Raw genomic sequence first — 11,581 nt, forward strand, 5'->3', positions numbered from 1 at the left:
AAAAAACGATCAGCACCAAAGGAATAAGACCATTTTGTGGGCCTTTTTTTTGTGACCCATTTTGTGGGCCTTATTTGGGCTTCTAGGCCTATGCTCTCATTCCAAAAGCCCAGTAGTAAAGAGCTAATAATCCAATATAATACTATACCAAAAAAAATATAATACTATACCAAAATGTTATCGAAATATCAAGTTTTAATGAAAAAGCTATATTATGAGTTTTAGGAGATTAATACTTAAAAAAAAACCTCACATATGAAACTAAACACCTTAAAAATAGTTTTGTAACATTTTAAACTCTTTTATAATATCTAGCTTTTATAATCCATTATATTTACTATTTTATATTTTTTTAAGATTTAGCTAATATAGGAGTAGTAAATAATTTTAAATATTTTTTTAATAAATACAAAATAAATTAATTAAAATTTTAAATTTTTGTATTTTTAATAAAAAATATTAATTTAAAATATTAATATGTATCTTTAACAAACAAATTAGCTAAACTACTTTTTTTTTTTATCTATCTGTATCCCTCTAAAATGGTTCTAATTAATTATCAATATTGCGTGTATAAAACAACTTTCCATTGTGCAATAAATTTCAAAATGCATTGGTAGCATATTAACTTTCCATAAACTAGTCTGAACCTAAGTTTAGATGAAAACCATTTTATACTATAAAGAGGTAAAAGCAATTTTATTTACCAAAGGAGAAAGACACAACCAACTCTTAAAAGATTGGTTAGGTGTGTGTGAAAAGAACCATTATATACAAGAAAAATCTTAATTAGAACAGAACTGCATTACTTGTTTTATTCCGATAAGGTTATTTGGTAAACACGTTCAATCTTTGTTGAACACTATAATTTTTATTTGGCCAATTTTTTTTCTAAACGCGGACATGATTTTGGGTTTGAACTGTCGTTTACCAAAATCAATAAATTGTAACTTTTACGTTTAGCTTTTGTGTTTACTTCATAAATTAAAAAATTAATTGACATTCTATTAATTTTGTCATTCAATCTCATTTATAATAAGAGATACCAAAAACAACTATAGATTTTTTTCATGACTATATTTTACAAACAAATATTTTTTTAATATTATTATCAATACTTTTTATTAAATCTTAATTTTTATCAATTTTTATTTATTTTTCTTGTTAATAGTATGACTATTTTTGTTTAGAGTTTTTTTATGTTCACTGATATATATTATTGTATTTTTCTAATAGAATTTTTAGTATTGATTGTTCATATAAATTTTTTAATTATTTTTATTAATACGTATTTTTTTATAGAACTTTATTTTTTTATTTGACTTTGTATATTTTTTACTATGTATTCTTAAATTAGTATATATTTTATTTATTATTGTTAATTTTTATAATATAAATTTTATTAGAAAGAAATAATTAAATACAAAAAAAGTACTAAAGAAGAGTACTAAGAAATTATAATCAAAAGAATACTAAATTTCAACACATAAATTTAAATTTTTTTCAAAAAAAATTATAATAAAAAATATTAAAATAATATAATTTTGAATAATATAAATTTATGTCTTTTTTAGTAATTTTTGTCTAAACGTAATTTTGAATGATGTAATCCAAACAAAATTTATTTTATTATAATTTATTTTGATATAAAATTACCAAATATAAATCACATCAATACCAACTTACTTTTTATCAAAATTAAATTTATAAAATTAATTTTATACAAACTCTTATTTGCAAACTTTAATCCAAACACACAGTAGATAATATTTGCAAATAATTATTGTTAAAATTTCACACTATGAATTAGAATATGCTCTCTGGACAAAAGAGTTAAACATAGGAACAAAGATCAAGAATTTGAAATGGGAACAAGTAAAAATCTACAGAGATTCTAATTTTAGTAGTTGATAGAAACTTTTGTTTTTTACGTTTTTTAATATAATTTAATATTATAATTTTTTTTTGTTATAATTTATAATATTAAGATCTACATAATTTTAAAAAATTTATATTTTTATAATATTATTACGAATAAAAATAATAAAATAATATTACTAATTAAAGGGGCTGCTTGGAGCTTTTATTGTGTTCCATTAATAGAATCATAAAAGGATGTGAAAAAATATAGAAAGAATTAATGCTCTTATGATAATTTGATGTTTGAGTTAATAGAATTTAATGCACCAGTTGATAGATTACAGTGGAGCACTGGAATGCGAGCCCCTGCTCTGCCACTACTCTTGATTTCCCTTTACACGTTAACTAAGTAGATAAATAGTAAATATTTAAATTATTTTTTACAGAATTTTAAATTGAATAATTTAACTTCTAATAAATTTTAATCAATTTGAGTGGATTTAATAATTAATTTATTTATTTATTTAAATAAATATTGAAAAATTTAATTTCTGTACACGTAATAATTTATTTTTAAAAAATTAATAAATTTTTATTATTCAATAAATTTTTTATAATTAGTCATATTAGATTAATTAGCCTATTCTTAAGTATGATGATATTATAAATTTTAAGAGTTAAATGGATAATTTTAACTATTTTAATTACTACTATACAACGAATTAGTTTCAAATATTTTTAAATTTAACAAGTAAATTTTTTTTTGGTGACTTTAACAAGTAAATTTTGATCACGAGTGTTACTTCTAACTGGGATTGAAAAGAAAATCTATTTAAAAATTTTCTTAAAATACTTCTCAAAATCTTGAAATTAAAGTTTTTTAACTAAAAAAATCAATATTTTACATACTGATATAATTAATAGGTTAAAGAAAATGGCTATTTGAAAATCTTGAAAGGAAAAAAAATAAGGTTTAATTATTCTGTTGGTTTCTATAGTTTCGTGAAATTTTTAATTAGGTCTTTATATTTTTTTTTAATTGGGTCTCTGTACCAATTTTTTTTTCAATTAAGTCCCTTTTAGTAGTAATTGACTTAATTTTATAGGGACCCAATTAAAAAAAAGAATTGATACAGGAACCTAAATAAAAGAAAAAAAAAGAGTAGGGACCCAGTTAAAAAAAATTTGGTACAAGAACTCAATTAAAAAAAATATAAGAATTTAATTAAAAATTTTGCGAAACTATAAACCAAAAAATAATGCAGAGTCCAATATATTTAGCGTAAAACATACAAAAATTAGTTAGTGTTAAGTCAGATATATATATATATATTATTGATCTAACATTTTTCAAAAAGGAAAAATGCAAACACACATATGATCAAAATGTTATGGGATGCATGCATGGGTTATTGAAGATTCATCATCACCGATCTTATCTTCTTAACTATGTACATGCCTCTGTTTCACATGCATGACATGATGATGATGATATATGTTCATAAGAAACATGAGAGAGAGGGTGCATTCTCCCTCCTCTTCTTCAATAAGTGTCCACAACTAACTTATTTAATTCCACCATTATTATTCTTTCTTTCTCTCTATAAGTTACATGAAAAGCCAAACCAAGTTCTGCATGTAATAGTAATAATCATTTGAACACTATCATGAAGGTTTCTGGGTTTTGGCCATTGTTCTTCTTGCTCGCTGTGGCAGCCGCTTTAGCATTCCTTAACTTCTTATCTTCCGATGGTGGATCCAACTTTTCCGGTATATCTCTATCCATTATCACTTTTTTTTTTATTGCATTTTTTAAGGAAAAAATAAGGGAAAATGATAGTGGAAATCTCTTTGGTTCATGATCATCTTTGAAGCAATAATAATAATAATAATAATAATAATAATAATAATAATAATAATAATAATAATAATAATAATAATAATATGCTCTTTTCAGTCTTTTGATTGTTGATTTTTTCTTCTTTGATCAATTTTTTTCCATCTATAGAGGAGAAATAGGATGCATGCAATGGTAAAAATAATGAACCAGAAATAAAGTGTCAAATCTTAATAAACCCTCTAATCTTAGAGAAATGGCTTCAGTTTCAAAGTTCCTTTTGTGAAATAAATCATGCACATTTTGATTTTTCAAAATATCCTATGTGCTTGTATCAAATTTCATATTACAATGTCATTTTGTTTATTTTCAACTCAGATAAAATCCTTTTATGTGCTTATTCTGTCGAAATCTCTTTTTTTTTTTTCAATTCTTAATAAAAAGTTTACACATACTGATTAAAGATCATATATGAAAATTTTAGATGAGAAGATTTATATTCCCATGGTTTATTTTATTTGACATTGTTCAAGTATTCACTTATCAAGCATTGTATATGGTGATTCTCACAATTAGTACTGAATTTGAGTCAATTTTGATGATTGAATGAGAAGAGTAAAATGCGTATTTTTTAGTATCATTTTGACAAGCCTTTGAACTCATCCATGACAATGATATTGTTAGCATTTTATAATATCTTAGTTACTTTAATTAGTACACTTCTAAACATTGCATGCATGCATTAAACAACATCTTCCTATAAATCATTAAAGCATTATTTAGAACTAATTAATTTGAGTAGATTGTATTAGATTTTTTTATTGTTTTATGATAAGATCTATAACGCATTGATTGGTTCATGCAACCGACTTTTCTTAATGGGATAAGATTTAATTTGATTGTTATTAACTCCCTATTAAATGACCTATATAATTTCCCTTTACATTATTAAATGGCATCACAGATTTGCCTGTTACCAACTATGGACATGGAACATCGGAAATTGTAACAAGAAGGAAACTGAAGGTATTGTTATTTTTACATGTTTGGAAAACCATTTGAATGTTCAAAACAAGGTTTTCAAATTCTCTACAAAAAGAAGAACAAAAAAAAAAATCATGATTTTGCAGGTATATAAAATTGAGGTCTCTTTTAGTAATTTTTCATCTAAAAGTGATTTTGAGTAGTATAATCCAAACAACATTTATTTTACTATCATCACTGATATAAAGATTGTCAAACATAAATCACGTTAACACAAACTAACTTATTATCAAAATCAATTTTACAAAATCAATTTTATGCAAACTTCCGTTTGCAAACTGTAATTCAAATATACACTAAGTATGAGTATTTCAGGAAAATGATAGCAAGAGAACAAGTAAGGACAAAGTTGATAATAGACTCATTAATCTAGATGATTATGCTGGCAAAAATGGTCCAGATAAAGCTGTAAGGACTGAACCTATTGAGCATGGAACTCCTTACTTGCCATTTTTCCCAAGACCTCCACCTCCGGATCTACCTAGCCCCGACGGATATTCCGATATTCCTACCCCCGGTGTATATTCCGATTTTCCTACCCCCGGAGGTTTTTAAGTAACTAGTATTATTCCAACATCAATAATATCGTATTCTATGTCGATATATCATGTGTCTGTCTGCTCGGAATATGATGATGACTATGTTTAAGAAATCTTTCTATGAAAATAATAGACTAATGTATTTTGGTGGATTTGGACAGTATTTATATGTTGGAGTGATCTTAGTAGAGTTTAATTTCCTACTTTTAATCCATGTTGTCTCATGTGCTTGCATTGTGTTGTGAAAAAGGGAAAAAGTTGTTGTAGCTTTTGGCATCCTATAAGGTGTCCAGTTGAATCTATCTATCTTCTTGAGTTATAATATATGTTTCTACTTGTTATTAAATTTGATTTGTGTTTATTCAACTTCTTCAATAATTATCCTTAACTTTTTATTTAATTTTTTTAATTCGATAATGATTTTTGTCATTACTAATTTGGCTTGAAAATCTCAAATTAAATATTATTTGAGTTCCTATGAGATTTGTTAGTCATGATTGGTAAGGGGTCGACAATTTTTTAGATTTTGGGTCAACAAACAATCAGTATTTGAGAAGAAATGAGCGACAAAAATAGCAATTTTTTAGATTTTGGGCCAACAAACAATCAGTATTTTTTCAGAAGAAATGAGCGACAAAAATAAAACTTTATAACGCGCGGAACTTTATAACGCCCAGATGAGATATTTAAAAAATATTGATATTTACTAGCTGAATGATGACAAAATTTGATTAAAACTACTGATCATTGAGCTAGACTTTCCATTATTAAAAAAAATTTGCATGTTTCTTATCCAAATAAACTGAGGTAGATTATTTTTGTTTCTAACAACTCTGGAAATTAGTAGAGCATAGTACAATCTAGTAGGATACTAGCTAGCATTGGTTGATTATTATTTTTGTTTCTTATTTTTGTTGAAGAAAACTACCTACTAAACACCAAATTTTCAGGTGTTCTCTCTGACTTTGGTTCTTCATTATTTGTGGTTGTGAAAATATTGTTTTTTGAATTTAGTTATAACAGTTTTAGTTTTAGTTTAGGTCTTGTTGGTTCACTGATTCTTAGTCCTAATCCCAAACAACTATTTATAATTTAACATGTAAGTCGTAACTGCCTAGTAATTTAACATGGTTCCAATTAAAATATTTATAGACGATAACCACTATCAGCATTCAGCAATAATGAAATCATGTTGTCCATGGAAATCTGGAAAAAAACGATTAGGAACAATACAATCTTCTTGGTGCTTGACTTCATTGTTGAGTATTGTTATTATTCGAGTTCAAACTCCACTTTTTTCTCACCATTGCCAAATGCTACATTTTATTTATTATTTTTTTAATGCAATCTATAAATTAGAACAAGTGTTTTATTTTGATTAAAACATCATATATACTCTTTTATTATAAGCAATCCTGCCGGAGCAGCCAAGCCAATAATTAAGATTATTTTGGTGACAAATTAAAAATCTTTTTTTTTTTTTCACATGGTATTTCTAAATTCGTTGCGAATTTAAATTCTATTTAATAGTTTATTATTAACCAATGGATCGTTACATGGTATTTGAATCTCTACAATTATTTAAGCGCATAAATGAGTTATCTATTTGATTAACTCAAGTTATTTAATTATTTTATATTATTGAGAAATACTAGAGATGGTCTAATAGAATTTATTATTTGTTGTCAACAGTTATCCAATAATATTTAAAAGTGTAAATTAAAAATATATTATTAAATTATTAAACTAAAAAATTTGACTAATAACTAAAAATACTAACCAAAAATAATAAATTGATTAAATTCTGCTCATCCTTCAATTTTTTCTCCATATTATTATAGAACTAACTATCTATAATTAAAAAATCTCACCTATATAACTAACTAATAATAGGAACTAATTAAATAACTATACAACAGATATCTTTTAAATATTATCTTTTATTTAATTTTTAGAGAGAGAAAAATCAAAAAGCAATTAATTTTCTTGATTTTTTGACCAATTAATACGTAAAGGTGGATATTTAAATTAATTAAATAATAATAAATTCTAAAAAAGCCAAAAATTGAAAGTTTTAGAACAACTAACATTTCTCATTAATAGTTTCTTGTAATATTATCTTGTTGTTTAAGCCAAAATTATTGACATTCCATATAGTTTGATGAACCCACCCCCCAAACCAAAAAACAAAAGTCATGAGCCAAAATTCAATCAACCAGAATAATAGCCACTATTGGAAGGAAAGAGGCCCATCAATCCACATCTCACCAAGTGTATGTCCTATTCCTTTTTTCTTCATTTACTTTTCTTTGTACTCTCTAAATAATAATAAATAAATAGACTATACTACGTGTACATCAAAATCAGCCACCAAAATCAGTCATCAGTATAAAACATATGTCGAAATATAAATTCACGTTAAAAATAAATTAAATTACACATATATTTATACACAAATATATTGATGGCTGATTTTAGTGACGGATTTTATTATACGAATAACATTTTTATAAATAAATAATATTAGAGAAAATGACAAATAGGTCCTTGACCTTTTGTCCCGCAGACATTTTCGTCCCCGACCATGAAAAATACTTTTAAGTCCCTGACGGAGGCATTTGGACGGATCAGTCTCTGACGGAGGCATTTGGACGGAGGGACTGATCCGTCCAAGTTTTATGAATATCAGAGACTTAAAAATATTTTTCAATGGTCAGGGACAAAAATGTTCGCGGGACAAAAGGTTAGGACCTATTTGTCCTTTTCTCATAATATTATTAATACATATCTTGCAAGTCTTGGTGACTTTAATCTTCTAAAGATATATAACAGCTGTGGGGAACTAGTTCTTTATCTCTTTCCGACCCAACTTGTACCTTCGATCTCATCATCAATGGGACCTTCATAATTTCTCTAAGCCCCATCCTTATGACCCATTTCAAAGTACCATGTTCAATTAAGTTCACAACAAATTATATTTAATTAGGTTAATGAAAAGTTACTTTTGAAAGCTCAAAAATTATTCCTTGAAGTGTTTGTTAAGTGATTATACTTTTGGATCGGAACTCCTTATGACAAAGCGTGTAATTTACATAGTTTTAAGGGTTAGTTAGGTTTTAACTTTTAACTAATCACACACAAAAAAGTTAGTAACACATTATATATATATTATGCATATACAGTGGACTTATGATCTGATCTTAACCAACAATTTAGCATATGTTATGACTTTTCTTCTTTCCTTTATGATTTTATATCCTTCCTTTACTTACAATGTTCTCAACCTCTTTAGTACTCTTTAGTCTTTAGTCTCTTAGTCCAATCAGGTCACTACTAATTATTTTCTCTTTATTAATTAGTTTCTTCCTTTGTTGATATGCTTTCACAAGACCAAGTTATAGAGAAATTTTCAAAAGTGAAGAAGTGATGCTTAACTAGATATTATGCTTAAATCGGTTAAAAATTTTGGGGAAAATTATATTAGAAGTTGATGAAAGAATATAATTGCTTTTACTATAATTATTGCTTTTGGGGTGTTTAGTCTATCACTATAAATAATGTATTTAGTAAAAAAAATACTATTTATTTGTTCCTTAAAATATGATATTTATTTAGTCTCTAAATTTTTTGTGATATGAATAGTAGGTAGCATTTGGTAAAGAGACAGAGACGGAAAGATTGAGACTGAGAGACAGAGATTAAGCGACAGAGATTGAAATAAATTTCAGTATTCTGTTTGGTGCAAAGTGAGAGACAAAAATTGAAACAAGAATGAAATTCTAATTTAATTTGTACAAAGGATAAAATTAGAATTAATTAATTGAAATGAAGGTATTTTAGGTATAAAATGTTATTAAAGTTTCAGTCTTCATTTCTAAAAATTTTAGTCCCCTGTGTCCTTACTTTTGGAGGTACTGAAATACTGAAATTTTGATGACAGAGACAGAAATTTTAGTACCAATCTCTGAACCAACAAACATAATACTGAGTCTCAGTCTCTCAATCTCTGTCTCAGTACCTCAAAACAAACGCTACCTAAATAATGTCATCATTTGATTACTTACATGAATTTCTTAAATAGTTTTTGTCCATATGAAATATTTGTTTTTTAATGAAGTAGTTCTTTTATTTTGATATAGTAAAATTAAAAAATATATGTTTTTAGTATCTATTATTAATGTATTCTGTAAAGTATTAAAATGACCAATTGAAATACTGATTAGACAAAATATGTCACATTAATATTTAATATCTTAATAAAATAAAGATTTAATTACTTTGTTGATTTTTATAATTTTATTAAAATTTTAATTAAGTCTTTATATTTTTTTCAATTAAGTTTATATATTATTTTTAATTTTGTAATTAGATTTTTTATAGAACAAAAAATGTTAGAATTAACTGAATATTTTTTTAAAATTGAAGATATCTATAATTAAGAATCTAATTAAATCTTTGATTACATATTTTTTGAGAGAAATATTATATTAATTTTAATATTTTTTATATAAAAATGATCTAATTATAAAATTAAGAGTAATGTAGACATCTAATTAAAAAATTAATATAAAAATTTAATTATAAATTTGATAAAATTATAAAGATTAACAAAATTAAATCTAAAATAAAATACCAGCGAAGACTAATAGTGTATGTATAGATAATAGGAAAAGAATTTTAAATGTGGCCATTATTATTTTGCAAAAACTGTGTTAGTTTGTTTGAGGAATTGAATTACACTTCGTCTTTGCTAAATTATTTAATTTACACAATGAATTGAAAGAGTTGCCTTTGGTAAATCTAGCATATTATGATATATATGTTTTAAGCAGCAGACAAAATTCTATGGGAATATGGAAAAAGTGATGTGATGAAGCTTAACTAGACATCATGCTTAAATCGGTTAATAATGTTGGGGAAAATTAAATTAGAAGTTAATGAGAATTAAATAACATATAATTGTTTTTGTTATGTGTAGCAATTTGTGGATACGTAACTAGTCAATATAAGTTAATTAGAAGATATATAAACGCAGATAACAACTACTTAAGGTTGTTAATCCATCACTAGCTAGCTACTCTATATATGAACATATTGATATTTTATTTACTTACTACTCAAAGAGCTCGCTCGTGATGTGTTAGTTGGAAAATCATGGTTTGTATTAGTTGGCTATTAAGAACTTTAATTTTATCCTCCTTTTTATCGATCTCAATCATGTGCCATATTCTTTAGGCTGCGTTTGTTTAGAGAAATATATACTGAAACAGGAATATAGAGACACAAAATTATGTTTGACTGAAAAAATATAGACAGAAATAATATATCTAGAAAGACAGAGACACTGAATTAGTGTATTTTGTGTCCATCCTGATAGCAAAAATACAAAGACACTAACAAGAGATATAACTTTTTTTTATTATTTTTGTTAATTTTTTATAATTATATTTTTTATTATTATATTTTTCGTCTCAAATTTTTTGAATGAAAAAATGAGAATAAATTAAATTTTCATAATTTATTCTAATTAATCACTAAACAAATACAAAAACATAAAATTTTGTGTCAGTATCTTATTATCTTGTCCATTCTCAAAAACAAACTCAACCTTAATGACTAAAGTTTTTTTTTTGTTGATAATTTTATATAATAGCGAAATTAAATAGTAACATATTATAGGCACGCACTTTATTAGGGTTAGTTAGGGCTATTATCTCATGAGAATAACTTTTATATGTACTTAGGTAGCATTTGTCTGTAAAAGACTGAGATTAAAAAATTAAAATTTAGTATTATATATAAAAAGTTAAAATTAAAATTTCAGTTCTTTTAATATTTTTAGAAAATTAAAATTTTTTGGAATAAAAATTAAAATTTTAATAATATTTTTTTAAAAAATATCTTCATTTAATTTTTTAATTTTTAAATTTATTTTTTAATCTTTATATTTATCTTAAATTAAACATAATATTGAGGCATAACTCAATTTAATATATTTTACACTAAACACAATATAAAAATTTAATTTAATTTCTATCTATCAATCTTTGTATCTCAATTTCAGTATATTAATCTTATTCTCTTTTTCAAACGTAATCTTAAAGACTTACTGTAATAATGTGAACTAATTTTAATTTATAATTTTATTCAATAAAAAATAAAATAAATAGCTATGAATAATTATTATAGTAATTAATTAACTATTTAGCATTCATAGGTAATCTTTAATTTTTTTATTTATTAACACTGTAAATTATTTTTATATTATTAATAAAAAAAATTAAACCTACAACTTTAAGGG

The 11,581-nt window shown here is 24.6% G+C and overlaps 1 protein-coding gene across 1 annotated transcript; it reads left to right on the plus strand.

The window, feature by feature from the left end:
* Positions 1-3,373: 3,373 nt before the first annotated feature.
* LOC107605611 (Glycosyl hydrolase family 35 protein) lies at positions 3,374-5,626 on the plus strand. Its single transcript, XM_016307543.3, has 3 exons — positions 3,374-3,630; positions 4,662-4,723; positions 5,057-5,626. The coding sequence occupies exons 1-3, from the start codon at positions 3,528-3,530 to the stop codon at positions 5,294-5,296; spliced, it is 405 nt and encodes a 134-aa protein (XP_016163029.1). The 5' UTR covers positions 3,374-3,527; the 3' UTR covers positions 5,297-5,626.
* The last annotated feature ends 5,955 nt before the right edge of the window (positions 5,627-11,581 follow it).

This window comes from Arachis ipaensis, chromosome B6 (genome assembly GCF_059453495.1).
Source record: "Arachis ipaensis isolate K30076 ecotype BB chromosome B6, ASM5945349v1, whole genome shotgun sequence".
Lineage (NCBI taxonomy): Eukaryota > Viridiplantae > Streptophyta > Magnoliopsida > Fabales > Fabaceae > Arachis > Arachis ipaensis.

Excerpts from the sequence above, each read along its gene's own strand:
- LOC107605611 (XM_016307543.3), top strand. The coding sequence starts at position 3,528 with ATGAAGGTTTCTGGGTTTTGGCCATTGTTCTTCTTGCTCGCTGTGGCA. Across the intron at positions 3,631-4,661 it reads TGGTGGATCCAACTTTTCCG|ATTTGCCTGTTACCAACTAT; the intron begins GTATATCTCTAT and ends ATGGCATCACAG. Across the intron at positions 4,724-5,056 it reads TAACAAGAAGGAAACTGAAG|GAAAATGATAGCAAGAGAAC; the intron begins GTATTGTTATTT and ends TGAGTATTTCAG.